The 22,957-nt window shown below is 41.3% G+C and overlaps 1 protein-coding gene across 1 annotated transcript in view; it reads right to left on the reverse strand.

The window, feature by feature from the left end:
* The window catches only part of sorcs3a (sortilin related VPS10 domain containing receptor 3a), a 190,851-nt gene that overhangs the window by 10,906 nt on the left and 156,988 nt on the right, over nt 1-22,957 (reverse strand). The window contains exons 11-22 of the mRNA XM_064315134.1: nt 20,756-20,858; nt 19,613-19,689; nt 19,358-19,449; nt 17,217-17,324; nt 16,149-16,266; nt 13,895-14,028; nt 8,912-9,025; nt 7,977-8,148; nt 2,002-2,188; nt 1,228-1,361; nt 671-794; nt 57-169 (exon numbers count right to left, since the gene is read on the reverse strand). Of these exons, the coding sequence (XP_064171204.1) occupies nt 57-169; nt 671-794; nt 1,228-1,361; nt 2,002-2,188; nt 7,977-8,148; nt 8,912-9,025; nt 13,895-14,028; nt 16,149-16,266; nt 17,217-17,324; nt 19,358-19,449; nt 19,613-19,689; nt 20,756-20,858 (1,476 nt within the window). The remainder of the gene's footprint in view (nt 1-56; nt 170-670; nt 795-1,227; nt 1,362-2,001; nt 2,189-7,976; nt 8,149-8,911; nt 9,026-13,894; nt 14,029-16,148; nt 16,267-17,216; nt 17,325-19,357; nt 19,450-19,612; nt 19,690-20,755; nt 20,859-22,957) is intronic.

The following is a 22,957-nucleotide window of genomic DNA, read 5'->3' on the forward strand; positions in this document are numbered from 1 at the left end:
GAGCCCCTCCTAATGACTTTATCCTCAGCGAGAAGAAAAAAAAAAGTGACACTCACTTGCAGCAGGGCTTTCTTAATCAGCCTGCCGACATCTTGCCTCCACTCCGGAATGTCAGGGTTGTATTCATCCAGATTAGGGGAGAATGATAAAAGCAGTGATTTGAAATATTCTGCAAAAAAAAAAAAATAGAAAGGGGCAATCCATTATTTTTTACTCATTAACATTTTTTTTTTGACAGTCATCCGCAGGTTCCTTTGTTCCACTAAAATTCTCTGGTATTATCTGATATTATTTTTGTTAATGCTAAATAAGTGAGTTCATCATCTGTCAAGAAATGATTGCGCCAGCTGTGTCTGTGATGAGTGTAATTACTTTTCCAAACTTTCCCACCACTGATAACATCTCACTGTGCCAACTGTAGTTAAAAAAGAGATTCAGTTGAAAACAATAAGGAGGATATTAAAGTATTTATATCTAACGATCCAAATTATGCAACATGTAAGGCTTCAAATAATGAATGTTGTGTTTTAAATGCCATGTAAATGTTACCCAAGAAAAAAAAAAATGCGGGTTCAATTTTTCTGTCTTACCTGTGCAAAATGCAACATACCCAGATCACAAAGGAGAAAAACCATGAATATAATTAAACACATCATATACAGTGCTTCACCTTGAACTGCGATTGTTTTTGTGTCCTGTAATATGGTGTCCCCAGAAGACACTTGTACGGTAACCGAGGTCGTGCCCTCGGCCTGAAAGGTGTGCGCGATGCTCCCATCCAAGGTTATTATGGGCTGGAAAGAAGGGAAAAAAAAAAAAAAAAGATCCACTGAATTTATGATTAAATCACAAACCAGGAAGCTGAGAAACCCTCCGTACGCACACAGAGACGCATTACGTGCGTCCGGCCTCAACGCGCTACGCTTGCCCCAGCGAGGGCAGCTAATTCAGGGAACATTACATTACATTACATTACATTACAGGCATTTAACTGACGCTCTTATCCAGAGCGACTTACACAACTTTTTACACAGGAATTACATTGTATCCATTTATACAGCTGGATATATACTGAAGCAATTTCGGTTAAGTACCTTGCTCAAGGGTACAAAGGCAGTGTCCTACCCGGGAATCAAACCTGCGACCTTTCGGTTACAAGCCCAGTTCCTTACCCACTGTGCTACACTCCGTCCGGAACGCTGAGCTGGGTGCAGTGAGGGAGCTTACCTCTGTGCTGTTGCCAAACCACCAGAAATAGGTCAGCGTCCTGGAGTGGCTCGGCCAGACGATGGCGGAGATGTTCACTTCCTTCTTCCTGATGGTCACGAAAGGAGCCAGGAGGTGGACGTGTTCCACCGGACCTGAAACAAATCAAATAAATCATCGCTTTTAAATATTCAGCTTGAATTAATGAGGCGGGTAAAATAAGTATGTTTTAAAAAATGTCATTTTTTTAGTCTAAAAACTGCACGAATACAACATACTTTGCCATAGGCTTCACTACAATACGTCCACACTGGACCAAATTCAGCTTACGCGTGCGGTTCTGTAACCACGCGTGTGGTAAACTGCGGTAACCACGGGCAACAGTGGATTCCCCAAACATGCAAATGCGAAGCTTGGCATGTATTCATCAGTGTTCTGTTTTTTAAAAGCCTCCCCGTCTGTTTAACTGGAACTAAGCTTAATCCCAGTTTTTAACAGCATGTGCAAGACTCACTCTCCCAACCTCATCCAACACTCCATTCACTACTTCAAATGTTCAGCAAGGAAATCCTTGTTTCAGAACTGTGTTTTTAATGCAGTGCCAATGGCAATTTGGCAGCAGTGTAGAATAATGGGTAAGGAGCTGGTCTTGTAACCTAAATGCCTGTAATGTAATGTAATGTAACGTATTGTAATGCAATACTTGGACTACCTTTGGGTGAGAAGCGGGAGAAAAAGCCAAGAAGATGCGTTTTTTAAGTTCTGTCTTCAAAAGGAAACGTTTCGGCTACGTACAGGTGACGTGTAAGAAGAGCGTGGTGCTGTCGAACCCGAGGCTGTTCTCAGCGAGCGCCGTCACGCGGAATATCCCGGCCGTTCGGTAGACGTGTCGGATCCCGTCCTCCGTCCAGCTGAGATTGGAGTAGGACACCGCGGTCCCGTCTCCAAAATCCAGCTGGATGTTGGTTCTCATGGAGTCTCCCTGCAGGACAGCAGGAAACACCTATTCTCAGGGACGCTTCTATTAACAATCTCCAAGTTTGTACACAGAAGTGTTTACATTAATAGTTAACTGCATAGAAACTAAATATTCTGACCGGATCATCTGTATTTCAATGAGAATTTCATTAATTAATTTACGTGAAACCATATCAAACTTGCATTTTGTAATATTCCAGGGAACCTGCCAGGATTCATTATTCATCTTCAAAAGTATAAATGAACAATCATTTTTCTGAAATATTTTAATAAATAACTTGGAAATGGATGACAATGAAAGAAAAAACCTTGAGAGCAAACTGAGCAATTTTAATGAAAATTTTAATTAATATATATTGTACAGCATGTTGATTTTATTGAAAAAAAGAGAATAAGTACATCTTCCCTAAACTATTTTATGTTACAGAACTACACAAGCTAGTCTAAATCTTAGAGCACATGTATCCTCATTCTTAAAGTTTACAATGCTGTTAAAATATTTTACCATGATATAATTAATGCCAGTTTCTCTCTACTGCACGTGACAACTTTTCACAAAATAAAATACTGTTGATTGGCAAATCAACGACTCCAACGCCAGTCTAAAAGCACTCGGTAATGGCCACATTTGCAGTCAGTTCTTCCAATCACCCATTGCTAAGGCTTATATGTCCTACACTTCTTTTTTTTTTTCCAAAAGCAATCAAATGACCTGCATGACTCCACACACTAATATGACAGCCAGGGCGAGCGCATGCGCTGCTGTGTGAGATACAGAAAGCGGTGATTGGACTGGGCTCCGATTGTACAGTGCACCAGTCTGGTTATGCTCTTATGAATGGGCATCTCGAATGCAAAACAAATCCAAATGGGGCTTCCCTGGTGGCAAGCCACTCCAATTAACGCAGCTGGTATCAATTACGTTCAACTTTATAGCCACCTTGGTCTGCACAAGCCTCGTAGCATGTCCACACGGAAACATATTAAGAATAATCCGTCAATGGTCACCCTTGAGCTTCTTGGATTTTTTTATTTATTTATTTATTTATTGATTTTTGCTGATGTAGGAAGGAAGTCGGCTGAAGTTTCACCAAGTACAAAAATTCTGGTTATTAAACTGAAACCTCTGGGATTTTCTGAATTTTCAGTACTGTTTCCTGAGAGTGAAACACACACAGCACTCGAAGGCTAGCGCTGAAATCTCCTCCTGACAACCCTCCTTTCACACGACGTCCTCCTGGCGTGATGGTGATTAGGAACAGTGCACTGACTCGACCACGTTTGGTTTTTAATGAATTCCCCAGGCGAGGGATCACAGGCGCAAGAGACAGCGCGGTCTCCATGCTGCGCAAAGTGCGCGCGTACGGACAGGGAAACAGATTGAATGTGTTGCGTAATTAGCGAACGGAAGAGCTGAATTCCCTGAAAAATTAACTTATGGATCAATGCACTTTGTGGGCCTCTTAAGGGGGGTTACAGTACGTTTGGCACGACACGTGCGTAGATGGGGCGCCTGTCGATGGCTGCGGAGGCTCTGACTTTCAAATCTGCGCTTTTCCGAAGCAATTTGCGAACCCCGACTCGCCCTCTGGCACAGCGTACCACAACATGCCTTTCGATATTCATTTGTGAGACTGCTCTAACGAACGGCAGCCCTGAAGATCTCCGCACGCAAGTCTTATTTATTTCCCGCACGCTGTTGACTTTCAAGCACTGTGAAGCATTAAAAAAGAAAAGAAAAGGAAACGTGTTTGCAATGGGTTGGATTTGGACTTAAGCACTCTGTGCCTGTTACGCTAAGACAATTAAGACCGTGAAACAAAAAGAAAAAGCGTTCGGAGAAACGCAAAAGATTCCAATTCTAACGTAATGCTATTGAGGCATGTGCCATTGATGTTTATTCGCCATTTGTTTTTCTGCTTGTTTCATCGCGGTTTTTGTTTTTTCTCTCTCTTTCTGTCAGGCATCCAGGGATTTTTATTAATCTGCATTTGACAGAGATGACTCGAGGTTACGGAAAGCGGGCCTGAAGGCTAGACGCCGCTTTTCACGCGCGTCTCAAAAGCTTCCAAAACAAAGAAGGTTACGCCGCGCATGCTAGCATTTGATTCGCAAAAAACGGTTCATTTCATTAACATGCAACACAGATGCCACAGACTCTATATCAGTTTTATAAGAGTATTCACTGAGTATTCACTAATGTACATGGCCTCATTAGAAAGAATACACCACCAGCAATACCAGCAATATTTAGATATTGATAGGTAGCGCGACCACCAGTAACAATAATATGATCGCAAAATATTTAAATGGTGTGGAATGACTAGTTTATGAGCGACAGTGACAACCTTCATGTCATGTAAATGTCTACTACTGCTTTTATACTGCTATTATATCATAAATAAGTAACGAGTGAGCCTGTTCCAGAAGCATCCATGTCATACATGCATGCATGTCCAAGCCGTGATGCTACCTTCTACATTTTTCACAGATTTGGGGGTGGGGAGGAAGGTGTGTTTTGGATCATGAGCTGTTCCTTACTTTCTTCACATTTTCACCTCTTTCAGTTGCTTTGGTAAAGTTTTATGTTCTCATCTGTCCATAAAACTTTGTTCCAGAACTCTTCTGGTGTGTCTCTATACTTTTTTTTTTTTGGTGAATTCTATTCTGCTCTTTTGATTCTTGCTGCTGATGAGAGGTTTCCATCCTGCAGTGTAGCCTCCATAACTCTGCTCTCCAGGTCTACTGTGTACAGTGGCTCATGATACTTTCACCCCTGTCCACTGCTGATGACCTTTCTTTTAAGGTTTTTCTTCACAGGTCTTAGGATTTGCCGGTCGTCAGCTGCAGCTGTCTCCCATTGGCTGATCTGGACAGTGTTTACTACTGAGTCCACCAGTAGGTTCTTTTTTTTTTCAACACTTTCCAAAACTGCTGTACTTGAAAAACCAAGATTCTGTTCAATACTTCTTAATGAATTTCTCTGCTCACTCAGCTTACAGATTAGTTGTGTTTCCAGCCAGAGTTAGACCTCTGGTCTGCCTGATATTGTTTGCCTCTGACTCTAAATGCAATCTCCACAGCTGAAAACAACGGCTAAAGCCAAGACTGGACACCCACTGATCTTTTATGTGTGAACTATCCATGCAAAAGGAAACAGCTGAGAAACACCTGTCTGTCACCTGTTAACTCAGTTTTGCACAGCTGAAAATGGGGGACTAACAGCTGATTGTCCATACTTTTGTATCATTCATATTTTCATCACAAATCCAAATGCCTTATACAGCAAAAATACCAAGTTTCACTCCATCATTACTATACTATCAGAGGGCACCATATATGTGTCCGTCAACACAAACTCCTGCAACATTCCGAAAAGACATTCCAATTTTCATACTAGGAATGTGAGACTATACATAAATTGGAATGAAACTCATTATAAACATCAGACAATAAACCAAACTTTTCTATGAATGCAGAAAGAGATCAGAAGGAAAAGATGAATGTGAATTATTTCATATATGTTTCCTTGGTAAAAATACAAACACAGAGTGACAGCAGACCTCCTTTCTTAATCTACGGAAGGGATTTTACCCCCCCTAAAACTGCCCCGCGCAGCACCTCGTGCACATTAAATATTTAGGCCCATTCGCTGTGCCCGAGAAATACCGCCATCTCAGTCTTCATGAATATAAATTAAAGCTGAATTCAACTGGAGGATTTCCAAATGCATAAGGACTAGCGCCGCGAGGATTCGTTACCTCTCAAAGCCCTCTCCTCCCGCCCCCCCCCCCCCCGGCCCCCACCCCCCACCACCCCATCCCTCCCTCCCGACCGCCTTATCATTTTTTCATATCAGAGAATCCTTCTCTTAATGAAAGAAATAGGTCTCATTTCCTCAACTCATCACACAGTAATATGACAACCGTGCCGCGGACGGACCCCGGGGGAGAAACACTTACCGCTGGCCGCTGTGAAAGAATGCTGTCGGAGGGCTATTGTCATATCAGTGGGACATATCCTCCCCCCCCCCCCCGAAATTTAATGTAGACTAGAAACAACGTCATCTGGGAGCTCGACGCCTCGGTAACTCTCAGGATTCAGGGGTCACCCGCCCCCCACGAAAAATATATCACACAGACAATGGGAGCCCGGTCTCTGTGAAGTCAAACATTGCCTTTTGAGGTTTAGGGTTTCTGTGGCGTCAACTGTTGCCTTTTAGGCAACGGCAAACGCATGCGTGTCTGTCATGTCCTTCGCATCAGACAGAATTTATTGGTTTTTGACGTATTTTTGATACTGCGGGACATAATTTACTAGCCATTTTCTCTTCTTTGGTTTTATTTAATATGCATATTAAAAAAGGTAAAACTCGGTTTTCTTTTAGCTATAAACAGAGTAGACCGTGCAGACCAGAGACCAACCTATAAGGGCATGCATGGCAGCCGAGAATTTTTCATTGACAATTTTGTAGCTTTTTTTTTTTTTCCCCAACACTGTCATTATTTGATAAGAAATAACCACCAAGACTGCAGGCTTAAAGCAAAATTCATGAAGGCTTTCCAATATTATTTATTTTTTCCCTCCTTTGCAGTATCATAATGACTGCTCTATGGTGATCGCCAAGAGGAGATTTAGGTAGGTGCCACTCTAAAAATGTGTGTGCATTTACTCAAAGCACACCGTTTGAGATCTATATTTTTCTAAAGTAGTCCCTTCTGGATTCTGCAAACCTGTAGTTACAAAACTTATTACCCTGTGTGACCTCTGCAGATTTGTGCGCGGAATCACAAATCACAGAGAAAATGCCTCGTGAAACAAACTGTCGAAAAAACATTTTTTTATTTTATTCACGTTCAGTCCTACATGGGCTCCGACACCGGGTTTACAAGGACTGGGTGCATTTAAGCAGCAGACCTGTCACAGACTGAAGTGAGGCAGCCCTTTCTCTGTTTTCTCTATAATTAGGTCTCAAACCCGTCTCCCTACGTGCGCGGCGAGAGATTTTCCAAGTCCAAATAATTTCTGATTCAAATGTGGTCTGTCGTTGCAAATGCGATGTCTGAAATATATAATTGCGTTTTGAAAGTAAATTAATTGCTGAGACACATTGTTTTCTCCACACATTTACCTGGGGATTTACCACCCCTGGGCTTTCACAATCCACATATTTCTAGTCATTTGTTTGGGAACTTTATGTTGTGCCACTGTACCTGCTCACTTTGAAAGCCCTGCGAAAATTCACATCGCATATAATCACAAGCATTTAAGTATCGAATCATTCATGCTACCTGGCATCTGCTCGTGAAACCAAGCAAAGGATTTAAAAGAAACACGTGGTTGTGCGATATGCTCTGCACCTTTCTGGACCTCGGCTCGCGATGAAATCAAGGCCAAGAATGATCACGCGTGCTCAGCGGCGACACTGAAGTTAAGTCGCCATGACTCTCACGCCCCTTTCAACCGAATCCAAGATGTTGGGCAGGGGGATGGGATTCGGGGGGGACAAACAAATCACATCCAAATCCCATGTACGGGGTCTTGCAACCAGCCAGACCTATATACTGCAGACGCGTGAATTTTAATCGTTCTCACATGCAGCGTTATCGCGGGCTGGTGTGGATTTTGGCGGCAGGATGGGACTCAGCTTCGCTCGTTAAGGCTTCTCTCGTTAAAGCTTCCCTCGTTAAAACCCTCGCTCGTTAAGCCCCCCCCCCCCCCCCCTTCCTTGCCACGGAGCGTTCCTTCACGCGGGCGGGTGACGAGGCGGCGGCGGCGGGCGCGGGGCTCACCTCCTCCAGGTGCACCAGGAAGGTGACGTTGCTCCCGAGGGCGGCGGTCAGACGCCCCTCCCGCGTGTCCAGCTGGAGGCCGCGGGGCGCCAGCGTGGGGCACTGCTGCTTCCGGGCCGCGTACAGCTCCTTCACCCCCTTCGTGCAGTTGTTGGAGACCACTTTACGGTATCTGGGGGAGGGGGGGGGGGTGGAGAAAAAACAAAAAAACAATTGACCTGATTTTGTTTATCTGTACACACACACACACACATACACACATACACACACACGCACACACGCACACACAGCACATATACACATACATACATATGCATTCACATGGGCAGAGATATGATAGATACTGCTGTGCATATTTTAAGAGAATAGATCCGATAAGAGTCATCGGTTCGCTCATTCATGCTAGAAACCGAAGCAACACATCTTCACAGTTAGTAATTAGGTTGCCCAATGATGTATGACCCCCCCCTCCCCCCCCCATCCCCTGCCCCAGCCAAATAACGCTTGAGAATCCAGTGAAACAATCCACCTTGTTAATAACAGCAAGAGCCACCAATCTACAGGAGGCCGCATAAGCCTGACCTCATATCTAAAAATATCTTCAACTATCACTCCTCAGGAACCGAAGGAAAAGAAGCTTGTTTGTGTGGTTTTGTGGCCTTTGTAGAAAACCAAGAGCTGAATAGCATCACACCTGCTGGTGATATGTGCACGGATCAGACATCCTTTGAACCGCACTTTATGTCTAAATTTAGAACAGGCTTCAATGAGCACAATACAACAATATTGCACTTACACCGTTGCTTTGTACCACTGAATTGTGAGATATCCTAAACAATGTGACATCAAACTGAAATTAATTAATTGAAAAAAGAAAATGAGATTGACATGAAACAGGGTTCACAAGTTCAATATATTTGACGTGTTGGACTCACCCGGTGCTGTTGAGGTAGTTTTGCCCTTGGCTACAACTTCTGGATACCGTGGAGGGGTTAAACCAAAAAGCTGGTAAACAGTTCCCATCCGCCCGACGTTCGTATCCGTAATCACTATCACACAAAAAGTAAAAATATTTGAGTCATTAAAAATGCCCTGAATCAAATCTCAGATACACATTTTCGCACAACGGAGAATATAGTCGGCAAACAGATAAAAACAGTTCACTTGTGATTGACGTGATGGCGAGAACAACAAATCAACCCATAGTGCACATTACGGACGGGGAACAGAGTGACATTTAATCAGTATTAATACATTATTCATCATTAGCATAGTCTATTTTGCCCACAAGTACAGCAAAGTATAATTAAAATCAGGGAAGGCTAACTTTAACCTCGGCAAACTTCAAGGCTAACTTTAACCTCGGCAAACTTCAAGATATAATATGTTGATGAAGAACGTACTGACAAAGAGGAACATTGGCAAGTTAAAAAAAAAAAAAAAACAACAACAGATTCATTAAAATGAATCTGCAATAAAAATCTTGTAGCGACTTCTATACCTTCCTTGTTTGTGGCATCGGTGTCCTCAACCTAGTTCATTCATTCATAATTCAAAACACAATAATTTCACAAAATAATTTCAACTACTTTTTTCTTTGAAGTGGTTAAGGGCACCGATGACACCCATAACCTCCAAGGAAGGTCCTCCAGAAGAACAGAAACCCTATCCCAGACATCTCGGTGCCAGGAAGGCAGTGTCTAGGGATCTTCAAGGCCAATCAGCAAGACTGTTCTTATCTACACATCAATGTCTGGCCCATCCGTGCTGGAGACAACAGATCAATAACATGCACAAACTCTTCACTTGCCTATTCAGGACCAAGGTTTCCACATAAGGTTTACTTGTGTTGCCATTTTTTTTTTCATTACAAAATCCTGCGACAAATTCACCACTTTGCACAGAAGGAAAATAATTTGGCCTGGAGTCAACAAATATTTGTTGTCAACAACTTTGATATTAATAGGTGCAAGGACATTTTTCTTTTTTTCCACAAACAAGTTATTTCTGATTATTGATTGCTGAACTCCTCAGATTGTCTTCTTTTGCACAGATAACCTCACACTTCATAGAGAGACAAAGTAAAGACCCACCACTTAATTTCATCCAGGCCCTTCCTCTTAAACCTGTCTTTGTGCATCTCAAGGACTTTCATACCCTTCAAGGACTTGCTTACTCCCTTTCCTGATCAGTGAGATAACACTTGGCCTGCCGTCAATGGTCTGACCTATCTCAGCTCATTGTGTCTCACGGCTTTAACAAAGATTAAAAATGGCTTCCTGGACATCTTCATCCTTCTTAAAAAACCTCTCTTGCTGTGCTATCATGCTAACGCGGAGTTCAGCGCATCCCTAAAGGCCAGCCCTGCCTTCGGAACGTCCCTGTTGCAACACTGTGTCAGCAGTGGTCCAGAACTCCACAAAAGCATTCCGGAACTCAGAAACACACGTAGGCAAAGTTCTGGAACCTTGGACGTACCCGATGAGCTGCCATTTGCCAGATTCATGGGGAACAGGACTCTGGTTATCATCTCTGATATATAAAGCATTGAACATTTTTCTTTAAATACTGCCACCAAAAATAGTCTATGCCTTATGACAAACTCTATATTATCCCAGGAGGTGTAGTTTTATTTCTGTTATTTATGTTTCTTTATGAAACTAGTTGTCACTCACCCATAAAACAAACTAACCTTCACTCATTTACATTGGAGATACTAAATAGCAGCCAGGTGTTATCTATGCACACATATTTTTATACATTTAATTTTCAGTAAATATGTAAATATAGTAAATTTTATTTCAATAAATCTTCTACTAAATTATGATATGGTGATTGTAAGCTACAGTAATTATTATTCAGTTGAACTAAATGTCAGTTCAATAGCATGTTATCCGTTAACCATTTAACGTGCATGTGTATAATATAATATGCACACAAAGAAAAGTATGATTTCAGGATTTCATTTTTCTATTAGGCAGAACCTGCTGTGAAGCAGATTTTAATCCTTTTTGACCTTTTGACAAGCTCTAGAGACAACAGACTGGCTGAACTGTTTCACGTAGAAACATTTCTCTCTCAGCGTTAAACAATATGGATATAATTTTTCTCCAGGTAAGCCCGTGATCTATTTATAACACAGCATCATATGTCATATACTACACATTTGTTTTTACATAATACCATGTGGTGCTGTATATTTTCACTGCACTGTTACGTAATAGAAAGTGAGACATCACAGAATATTGAATTCTCTTGTTCAAGGGCAGTCATTAATGTTGCCATGATCCCCTCTAAACCGTGTGTACACACTTCAAAGTCAATTAAAAGTTTCTGTTCTAGTTTTTAATTAAAAAGTTTTAGAAATCCTTGGATTCATATTAAACCGAAACGCGTATTTGAGTTCCGAAAATGCACCAAACACTAATCGAAACAAACAGGGAGAATAATGGATTCCAATTAAACTCATAATATTTGACCTTGAGTGGACACCATTACCATATGAAAGTACAGAGACCAGTCATTCCGAATAACATTTATTCAGTTTGCAAATAACACCATTTTAAGAGCCAACATTACACACGACACCATCCAGCTATTAATTGTTACAGTACGAAAAACATATTGGGCCAGTTTCACAGACACAGATTAAGCCTAGTCAGAGACTAAATTAAATTTTGAATGGCAATTCTCCATACAAAACACAATTTAGTCCAGGGCTAAGCTTAATATGTGTGTGCAAAACCAGGCCACATATTTCATGTATTTTAATGCAAACAGTTGCTTCGGGTTCAAATACGTGTCTGTGCTCTATTGATCTTGCCTGGCGTAATTGAGCCCGCCAATGTGACCAGAAGGTGCGGTTTGCACTTTTTTGAGAGTATTCCATTGGTTCCAGTACACCAGACGAGATCAGTACAGCGTAGAAAAGTATCCGAATCCAAAACAAATGCGTAGTTGACCCAGGTCTGCAGCACACACAAAAACCAGAGAAGGGAGCGTGCCAGGCAATTCACACAGTTTGCACTGAAAATAAAGGTGTAGAAGGAGAGCTCGCGCTGAAGAGGCCCTGGCTTCCGGCCCGCACCGCACACGAAGGTGAGGCGGCCAAGCCACGGGACTCGGGGCGTGAGCCAATCCAAAGGTTACCGACAACAGCGCCGCACACTCTCTCTCTCCAGACGCTAAAACAGTTTCATAATTAAATTAACATGAAGTTCTGTTTATTTCAGGTGGGTTTAATTGTTACAACAACCACAAATAGCAGCCTTCCAATGTAGACTGTAAAAAAAATATATATATACTAAACAAAACATGAATGTGCCTCTCTACAGCAGAGTTTTGGCACAACTTTGAAAATTGTCACCATGAGATGGAACATGCAGTGCAGTTTGTTGACTGGATAAAACTGAAAAAATAAAACTAAAAGCTTGTACTAACACAACAATACGGCGAGGGGGGCATGTAAGTCTTTGTGCAGGGCCTATATTCAAGCAGAGGGACTAGCAAAGCTCCAATCCAGCGGTTAACGATAAGAGCGCCACACTCTCCAGACGCCACTGAGACACATAAACTATTCCAAACTAGTCCATCAAGCAGATTGTGAGGGAGCTTGTTCCCGCCCCCCCACCCCCCACCCCCTTCCTGGACACCAGCCATAACCTGTAGACTGGCCGTCTTGCAGAAGAACAACACTCCTGAGAACTCCACTTTGAGGAACACAAGGTGCTCCCAAAACAATCTTCCGGCCAAAAATACCTTCGCTAAGAGGTCAAGGGACTCTTGAGGAGGACTGAGGAAAGGCATAAGGAAATGTCTGACAGTGACGTACTGTATACGGCACACTTAAGGTCAACTGCATTGCAACACAGTTAAAACCTGTTCTATTTTACTCCACTTTGTTCAAATAATTAACACATATCAATTGATTAATTGAATTTGAATCAACTCACCTCAGCTCCTTGCTACAGAAACTTGATAATGGTAATCCACAACACTGAGTTATGATTCATACACACCAGTTCAGAAAAAAAGAATAAAAAAATCTTCTCCTGGTTGTAATAACTGGTGGAGAATGCAGAGCATTCTATATTGAACGACAGCCAGAAATACTTCAGATGGCCATATGACTGTCAATATGTCCCCACAAGGGACAGGAACACGCTATTCCTACAAAAAACACATCCAGAGAATCATACAAGGCTTACATTTATTTAAACGCTGTGCTCTCGGTAACCCAGATTTACCCAAGTGCATCAAAACCAGGTTTTCGAGTAAAGGAGATCACACCGCTGACGGGGTTACAGTTAAAGACCTGGGAGGAATACAGTCCCAGTTGCCTTGAAGCACTGACATGAACTGTCCCTGAACTTTGCCACTTACAGAAGAGAAACAAAGCTTAAGAGAGGTCTGCATAAAAACAGACAAAGAGCGGCTCCATCGAGCCTACGCGGTCATCAGCCCACGTCAACATTACGATACGAGCTTTGAAACGGTTTTCGTTCTTACGCCGAGGACCAAGGGAGAATTTAAACACAGAAAAACACACGCTCTCTAGCCATGATCCCTTGTGGCCTGACTGGAAGATCAGGCAGGCTGACCACATCTTTGAGGTCCACGCGTAATTACATGCCATGGTATTTCAGCTTGAGGGGTTCACCGAGATGCCATGGACTAATTAGCATCTGCATAATTTGCGTGCCCTTTGTACAAGAGGTTAGGCTTGTACACAGTATATCATCAAATATTCATTGTTTCAACATTTAGGCCTTGTTTCCAGGTCATAGTTGCTTAATTTTTTCCCCAAACAAGAACGACGCGAACGAGAAAATGACTGTGGCTCCTTTCACCGATACAGAGCTTTGTGCTGTGCGAAGTGTCATTTTACACCACAGGAAATGAGGAATAAATCGACTTACCATTCAAAATCAGACGCCTTGCAGATGCAAGGCTCGGCGGATAGAATTCGGGCGTAGTCTCTTCCCAGCATGCAACGGTTTCCTGGCCTCCGCTTCATGTATATTTGCTTCTCTCCCATCACACAGGGCTCACCCTATTAAACCACAACAGTACGGAAGAAGCACTTAAATATTTATAATAATCTGATAGGTATAAAAGGAAAAGGGCAATTTAATAATTTGATTCTTGATTTCTGATTGCTCAGTGGCATTAGATATTGGAGATAGACAGACAAATAACTGATTGTCAAAAAGAGAAATTGCATGATGCACAGCTGTTAGTTAAGTTACAGCCTACTATGGATTGAAAATTTAGCAAGGGGACATTTCTACACGTTGCACATTACCATTTAAGCAACCAAATCAATACATTCTTGCTTTTGCACAATGTTAAGGCAATGGCTGAACATTGATCTCGTGATCTCATTTGTATGTGCTTAATGGTTTTTTTATTCTTTTTTCTTGGATGGAATATAGCTCAGCACCAGTTAATATTTGATGGTAGGAGCCTGTCTATATGTGACAATGGGGGGGGGGGGGGAATTTATGATTTGTCTAATTTGTTTAGCCTGTTTACTGTAGCGTATGACAAAAAATACACCTGCATTACCTTTACTTTGGCCAGCCGTTTTGTGTAACAGATCTCTACATTGAACAGATCAAACTTTATTTAACGCACTGGAGATATACGACCTCCCCAGGAAACGTTTCATCACATGTGCAGATTAATCATCGAATCATTCAGAAATTCTCCTCAATCTTTGAAATTGACCATATGGAATATTATTCTTGAGGTGATATGGAAAAGATTCATAAAGTTGAAGAAAATTATAGTCAGTAAGTTACCTAAATAAAGTAGTATGGAGATTACTTTTATAATAAATATAATTTCACAATTCATTTCTACTTGTTCTGTATGCAGATATTTAACCTACTGTATTTTCTTTTTTACAAGTGTCATAACACCACCTTAATTTGTTTTGCAACTCCTTTTAAATGGCCTATTATGAATAACTGGATTACAAACTTCTAATGTTTAATATTTCTGAATTATAAACTTATTTTTTTCCTCTAATCAGAAGATGAAAGGTTGGTTTAATGACTATATGTTGTAATGAGCTGTACACTGTGTTTTGAAATGTGCATGCCCTTAACTTCAACAATAGGGCTTTTACTTTAAAGCAAGCAGCATTAATATCAGCCTGACATAACTCATTCTAATAGACCGGTTGTTAATTTCACAGTGACTGTGACTGCGTAGAGCCCACGTATTTCTGCATTTCAAAAAAAAAAAAAGATTTTCAGTTTCAGCAGTGAAAACCTAGTCCTAGTTTCACACGTGTGCTCGTAGCTTGGAGACCTTCATTTTTCCTTTTCCTCAAACAAGCCCACCACCCCCTACTCCAGATATGGAATCGCCACCTGTGTGCCTATTGAGTCACCACAGCCGCCCTGCCCCCACTCGCTCAGCACTGCGGCTCAAACACACAGCGCCCTGCTGCAGTTGTGTGCAAACTGCCGACTATTTTTTCACTCAATGGCGCTGCAAGGGCAGGCACCACCAATCAGGAGAGAGTTTCCACGGCGACCGCCGCTGATACCCTTGGACACCCCCCGCCCCCGCCACAGGGCCTGGGAGAGGCCGGATATAAAGCAGGAAGTGCTGACCCCCGTTTAAATGCATATCCCGCCGCAGAGGACTGTCAGTTACAGTCGGGGAATGACACAGCCCCAACTGTAACCCGTGAATATAAGGCCCAGCACATTCACCACTGCCATTCAGGAACCCTTTAAAGAGCTCCATAGAGCTCCATACCAAAATATCAGTAGCATCAGGCACTACTCTACCTTAGATCTCTTGGTAATTCCCACTGGAATTCACAACTTATTTCACCTTCTGGTCAAAATGCAAAAACAGGAAGGCTAAAAAACTTCCTTTTATGCCCATTTTACATTTTTGTGATATTAGATTAAGTTCGGATGTAATGGCACACTACATCGTGAATCATTTCTTCCACAAGATTCGGACCTATCCACAGGTCAATATGAATGCGGAGTTTCATTACAGTAAGTCATAAAAATATATTATCTGATTGGTCAGAGTGGACAAAAGCATACAGTAAATGTCATTGTTTGATAATAATAAACTGCAGAGTGATAAAATGTGGATTTTTTATTTCAGGTATTTATAATTTATACCCTCGTTTAGTCTTACCTGATTATGGAGGTGCCAGGTCTGATAGTCTCCCTCAGTGCATCTCCGAGTGAAAATGGACTTGTAGTCTATTTTTATGAGCTGCCATTCAGAACGATGACTGAAGTGTCCAAAAAACCTGCAATATCGCATTTACACGACACAATGAACAGTTACTGCTTCAATCAAAAAATGACAATTTAAACGGATCGCTCATTAAAATCCTACCGGGGAATGTAATTCATTATAACACATTAAAAGGTCATTTAATTTGCAAAAACAACTCAACTCACCACAAAAGTACCTCTATGCATCATTATAGAAAAAGTCCTCTGTGCTTTTAATATAAATTTTATGCAGCATTTGCCAGTCAGTTGGTACAATAACTGGGAGCTCTCGTGAGCCTGTTCCTGGTCTTGTATACAGTATGTGTATAATGGTTAAGGCACTGATTTTCAAACTCGGTCCTGGGAACCCCGGTCTATGCTGGTTCTCATTCCAACCACAATTGCAAGACCAGAATTTTAACAAGCTGTTAATTTTTCTTAATTACGCTTTTCAAGTTTTGAGGGATTATTTACCCTCTTGAGCCACATTATGTCAGAAACAGCTACGCATGCCAAGAAGAATAAAAAACCAACATATACAAGAGTCCCCAGGACCACTGTGTTAAGGATCTGGGCTTGCAATTCAGAGGTTGCAGGTTTGATTCCCCTGATGGGACATCACAGTACCCTTCAGCAAGGTACTAGACCTGAATTGCTCCAGTAAATGTAAGGCTGTATAAATGGGTATAAATGGATATAAGGGTCTGTAAAAGAATCTAAGCTGTGTAAATCATTCAGGGGAAGAACCTGCAACATCTACCGAGCATCTGCCAGATGCCTTAAATGAGAAAAAGGCAGGATTCGGAATTTCGTTTTTTAAATAGTTTTATTTGCTTTTCATTTAGTCAGTGTGGGGCGCAAGCCGTGAGGTTTCTGTGCTGAACTTACGCCCCCCAAGCAGGCAGCCCCCCCCCCCCTCCTTTTCCGCCAAAGGCAAAAGTTAAGCAACACCGTTTTCAGTAGTTGAGGAGCGCTGACTCACGTCATTATCTGATTGTCGATGCCGGGCTCCACCAGGACTCCGTCGACGTACAGGGGCACTAAGGAGACACTGTGCCGGCTCCACTGCCTCCCTTCGTCAAAGCTGACCCTGTTAGCGACACAACACGCTCAAATCTCATTGGCTGCCGTGGACAGAGAGACAAGGGTACACATGCAAGAAGGCCTGCAGAGACATGTCAAGCCTGGGGGGGGAGACACTTTCGCCTTAAATGAGACAACACTGTGCATATAGGGTTGTGTACAGCGGGATGACAACGCATTCATAGTCACGATTTACAATTCAGTCATTTGGTAGACGCTCCTCGCCCAAGCAGCTTACAAGAGTGAATTTCACGCGATAAGCAAACAGCACAAGGGCTGCAACAAAAGTTGTACAAGCGCAGCTGTCGGAAATGTACGCCTCAAGAGCTGCAAGATAAAGTGAGAATTTCCTTTCTTTTTTTTGTAAATAAAAGCCACATATGATTAATGTACTATCATCTACTGCATAAACCAGAGAGACAAAGAAACTTTCCAAACTTTCATCCCAAATTTGCACCTGAACGTGCTGACAGCTTATCAACACCACGTCAGGAGAGGGAGCATTGGAAGTCTTTCTGTGACAAGATTGAGACAACGGAGAGGGAAACGGCTCCTCTCTCTGCCTCAAACCGAAATTTGCCTTCATCTGCCAAAGGGCATTGACGGATCTGACAACAGGAAAAGCTTTCAGACGCATCCGTTACGAGAGGATATGGGGCTGAAACTTTTTCGCTGTTGAGGGAAGGCTTTGTCTCCTGTGGACGTGCACTCCAAGACTAAGTTCAGCCACGGGCAGAAACTTGAAACATTAAGTTGAAAAGGAAAAAAAACAGAACACCACACTTCACGAGTTCTTGGTCTTAAATTTGAAAATTCTTCCAGGAAAAAAAGCAGAAGAGATTTAGATTCAGCCAGCTAGAACTGAACTGCTGAAAAGACTAAGCTTTTCCCTCCACCCTTACAGGCACGCATTTGTTAAGGCTCAGGATTCAAAAAATGCAATTTCCCACCCCCCTGTGGAAGTAATACAATTCTGTGTATTAATATCGTGGTTAGAAATGAGGCGTTAGCTCATGCTGTCACAGGCTGTTCAGGGCTTAAATCAGAAGAGAAGGCATGTTTTTTTGCTGTTCAAGGGAGGTTGGTAGGGGACGTGAACCCCAGATTTTTCCATTTTGAGTCGGTTATTGGATTTCACCACAACAGTACAACTGTATTTTTGTGAAATGGGACCACCAGGTTTCTTATTGGGGGTATGAGACAACATGTGGTTTGCATTTATTCCTTGTCTCTCTCAGAATGATCTGCACAGTGATTCATCAGTTAGTTATTATTTTAACATGTACACAGTTACAGTTTTTTTTTCTTTTTACCCCCATCTTTTCCATATGAAAAACTGAAAAAAAGGCTTGGGTTTTATTCAGTAATTTGAATAAACAAAATCAGAATAGAACATTCAAAATTGAATATTTTGAATAGATAAAATTGCTTTTTATTCCTTTGTGACAAAACACACGTTTTTCACTGGAAGTAATAACAAAACAAAACATAAAACAGAATTATTATTATTGTAATGTACACAGGCCTTGACAAAATTCTCCCATGAGGCCGTTCTCTTCAGAATATAAAGTGGTACAGTACCTGCATCTCAACTTTAAACAAAAATGTGGTGAACACAAAAGACCAGGGCACACACACACACAAAAAGCACATAAAAGTGGCATGGAATTGAGTTTTATGTTGAATTTTAAATGCCAAACCATTCAGCAGCTGGACTGCAGGCTACAACCCCGCAGACAACCTTGTCTCATGCAGTATGCAACTCGTCATAAATGAATGTTTGCGCAGAAGCTCTCAGCCTCTCTATACCAACGCAGAAGGAGCCCTTTGGGGTCACTATTGGACACCCTAGACACGCCCATAGACTTCAATACAAACCCTCTGCGTCTTTATGTTGACGCCAAGGGTGAACATGTCATATCAACGTCAAGAGTAAAAAAGTAACAGTTTATCTTGCAAGGATTGCAGAAAAAGCTAAGACAACATTCACAAAACAAGCACCTACGATTTCAGTGTTTCCAATAAGAGTTTAATACTTACCAAATATTCCTAACCGGTACGGTTGCTTGTTTTACTGCAAGCAAAGCCCCTCCTTTATCCAGAAACCAGATACTGTGCTCTTCCTCAAAGATCTGGAAATATCCCCGATAATAATTAGTTATTTCACTGTACAGTATACCCAATAATAATCATAATAATAATCATAGCATACGAAATGTTAAATATATTATATATTTAATGATATACTATATGTTGGAAGTTTAAAACCCATGTCAAGGTGTGGTTCAATCTTACCTGTCTCCAGTTATTTCCAGCGTCTGAAGATATATACATTCCAATGTTATTGAATGAAAGCTCCGAACCAATGTTACCTAGAGAGAGGATTTGCCCATGAAATGCCATGTCAGGTTTTATGAAAGAGCTATCTTTATAACAGAGAAACACAGAGACCAGTTCATATATGTAATATACATGGAAGCAATATTTCTGCACCAAAATACCATACCAGGCAGAAAGAGTTAAAATTACATTTGGGATGGATGCTATGTTTGTATCATCAAAACAGTGCCAGAGAAATCTGTTCTCTCAGATGAATAGTTCCATTTCCCCTTGTCAGAAAATGTTTGACAGCACAGTTGCTTTTTCGAAAACCCGGCCTCTAATACTGCCGTGAGCAGTACTGAACTTTCTAGAATCCATTAAATTTAAACCTCTCTAAAATTATTTAAAATTACAGCTTGAATTCAGTATTCGATCTTCAGTTTGTCATTTAATTTTGACCAAAAAAATGAATTATTTTTTTTCATCATAAAGTTTGCTCACATAATATTGATTATCACTTACTCCGCCAAACTTTTTAGTGAAGAAAAACAAACTGCAACACATTATTTTGTTTGTGAGTCAAAGTTAAAGACAAAGGTTATTTTGAATTCAGGCCTGTATCCTGAAAGGTCATCCACATTGATCAACCCAAGCCCTAGCCTTCATCAATTATTGTCAGTGGTTCATTAACAAACTGAATAATCACATTTTGCAATTCATGTCTCATTGGTGAGGATTTATTTATTTATTTTGATTCTTCACATTTTATTTTTTATTGTTAATGTCCAAATTTTAATATGTAGATAATATGGAGACATGTGACATGAAATTTGGTCACCGTCTTATTGTTACATAAATTAATGGGAATTATATCCTTATTTATATAAAGATATATACATTATATGAATATACAAATATTTTAAAATTACCACACACAGCTACATTCATCCATTCAATATCTATACCCGCTTATCCTGGTCAGGGTCGTGGGGGGGTGCTGTGTCGTATCCCAGCATGCATTGGGCGAGAGGCAGGAATTCACCCTGGTCACACGACTACACGATGCCCAAACAACTAATAATAATTACAGCGGTATACTGTTCTGTCTGTGCTTACCAGTGGCCACTATGATTCCTGGAGCAGAGGATCGGCTGCAGATGCTTCCGGAAGTGTACGGGTTTTCAGCCATGTGAAGATGAAGGTGCAGGGAACAGAATGGCTGCCGGAGACAGAGAAGACAGGCTCCAGCTCAGGCTGATCAACATATCACTGTCATAGGTCAGGGCTGCCCAACCCTGTTCCTGGAGATCTACTGCCCTGTAGGGATTCACTCCAAACCTAACAAAGCGCACCTCATTCAACAGCTAGAGCGGGGCTGCCAAAACCTGCTCCTGGAGATTTACCGTCCTGTAGGGTTTCACTCCAACCCTAACAAAGCACACCTGATTCTACTAATAAGAAGCTCAACCAGACCTCTAGCTATTGAAATGGGATGTGCTTTGTTAGGGCTGGAGTGAAAACCTACAGTACGGTAGATCTCCAAGAACAGGGTTGGGCAGCCTTGTCACAGGCGCTATAAAATATTTAAAAAACCAATGATGCTCATTAAGACAATATCCAATGATGTGCAAGTGTCAGCGTAATGCATTTCGCTGACTGCGTAGCAGAATGATTTAGTGGTAATGATTAAGATAAAGCTTGATGGATAAAGCTCTCAGGCTTCAGTTCCAATTCTGGGAACTGTAAAGCTTGTGAGAAATACCAAACAAATCCACAAAGACACCTTAAACTAAATCCAAATCCACCCTATTAAAATAATGCATAATTTCAGTAAAATACTATTTTAGAGATTACCCAGGTAACCCTGTGAATCAGTCACAAATTTGTTTCAACACAAGTCTGACAGCAGCATTGCGATCGCCTGTCCTATGACTGGACGTTAAATCACACGTTATCAGCAAATGAAGGCATTTCACAACTGCTGCAGCAATGACTAGTGGCATCTACACCTGCTCCTATAATGACTAAATAATGGTGACATAAACACTGATAAAATAGCATAAACACTGATGTGTTCATTTGATACATCAGTGAGCCCAGGGTTCCATTTCAATATACTGCAGTGATACGGTTTCAATGACATCTTGACCCTTATATCATACCATATCATACATTACTCACAGGCATGCACACGCGCACACACACACACACACGCACACGCACACGCACACGCACACACACACATCCTCCCCCCTTCTCATTCTCTCTCTCTCTTTCTGAGGATTTCTTTGAGTAATTTGGCAAGCATTTCTTTTTATAATGTACTGAATAATTGAAAAGAGAAATGCACAGTTTAGCGTTTTATTGTTTTGGCATTTAATTTAATTAAAATTCATTTTATTTTACTTTGCAGCAATCCATTCATGCCTGCGTATGTACACGGATTAGTTCCAGCAGAGTTTTTAATTGCTATGATCGGTCATTAAAACAAGGAGGTGGTTGGCCTGACATGAAAGTGTCATGCCAACTCTCCCAGGCCACTGATCACCTCAAAAGTCAATTATATCTGTTCAGAGACCAGAAACAATGAAACGTTCCCCTTCATCTTTTCATTCGACAGCTTGACGGAGCTGTAAGGACACCAAGGGCAACTGGATTTAACTTTGTAATCAAAGGGAAAAGGGCTCGGCTCTTAATGCAATTAAAGTGTCATACAAACGCACTGTTAAAGTTAACATGTGACCCATTTCTCCTAACCCCGCATACCCCCCCTGAGTCATATGCATTCTGTAACTAACATTTCAGAAACATTTCCCTGAGGGGAACTTAAAAGTACCCGATGAAGAGAGTGAGGAGAGAGAGAGCAAGGAGTGAGATTCTGGAGTGTCATTGTTTCCAGAACAGCTAGATTATTAACATCTAATCGTCACGGTATTATGCATACTACACATTATGTTTTTGTTATATTAATTCTTGAAAATGTAAGAGCTTTGTTTTTCGAAGGAAGTACTTTGCTAAAAAAAGATATTCCAAAAATCAATTAGCATCAGAAGAAATTAAACCTTTTATTTATGAACATATTTCAGAGAAAAATAAATAAATAAATAAACTAAGAAGGGTATAATTGTTTTCCGGTCAACTTATCCTTCATGGCTGCGCATTGTATGTGCGAATGCCTCTGGCTTAACGTATAGCTGTTAAAAGCTTTAATTGACTATTTATTAATTGTTTGTATTACACAACTAACAGAAGAAAGCAGATGAACCGAGGCATTCAGAAATGTCAATATGGTATCTCCCAAAGCAAGTAGTATTCTTC

This window comes from Anguilla rostrata, chromosome 2 (genome assembly GCF_018555375.3).
Source record: "Anguilla rostrata isolate EN2019 chromosome 2, ASM1855537v3, whole genome shotgun sequence".
Lineage (NCBI taxonomy): Eukaryota > Metazoa > Chordata > Actinopteri > Anguilliformes > Anguillidae > Anguilla > Anguilla rostrata.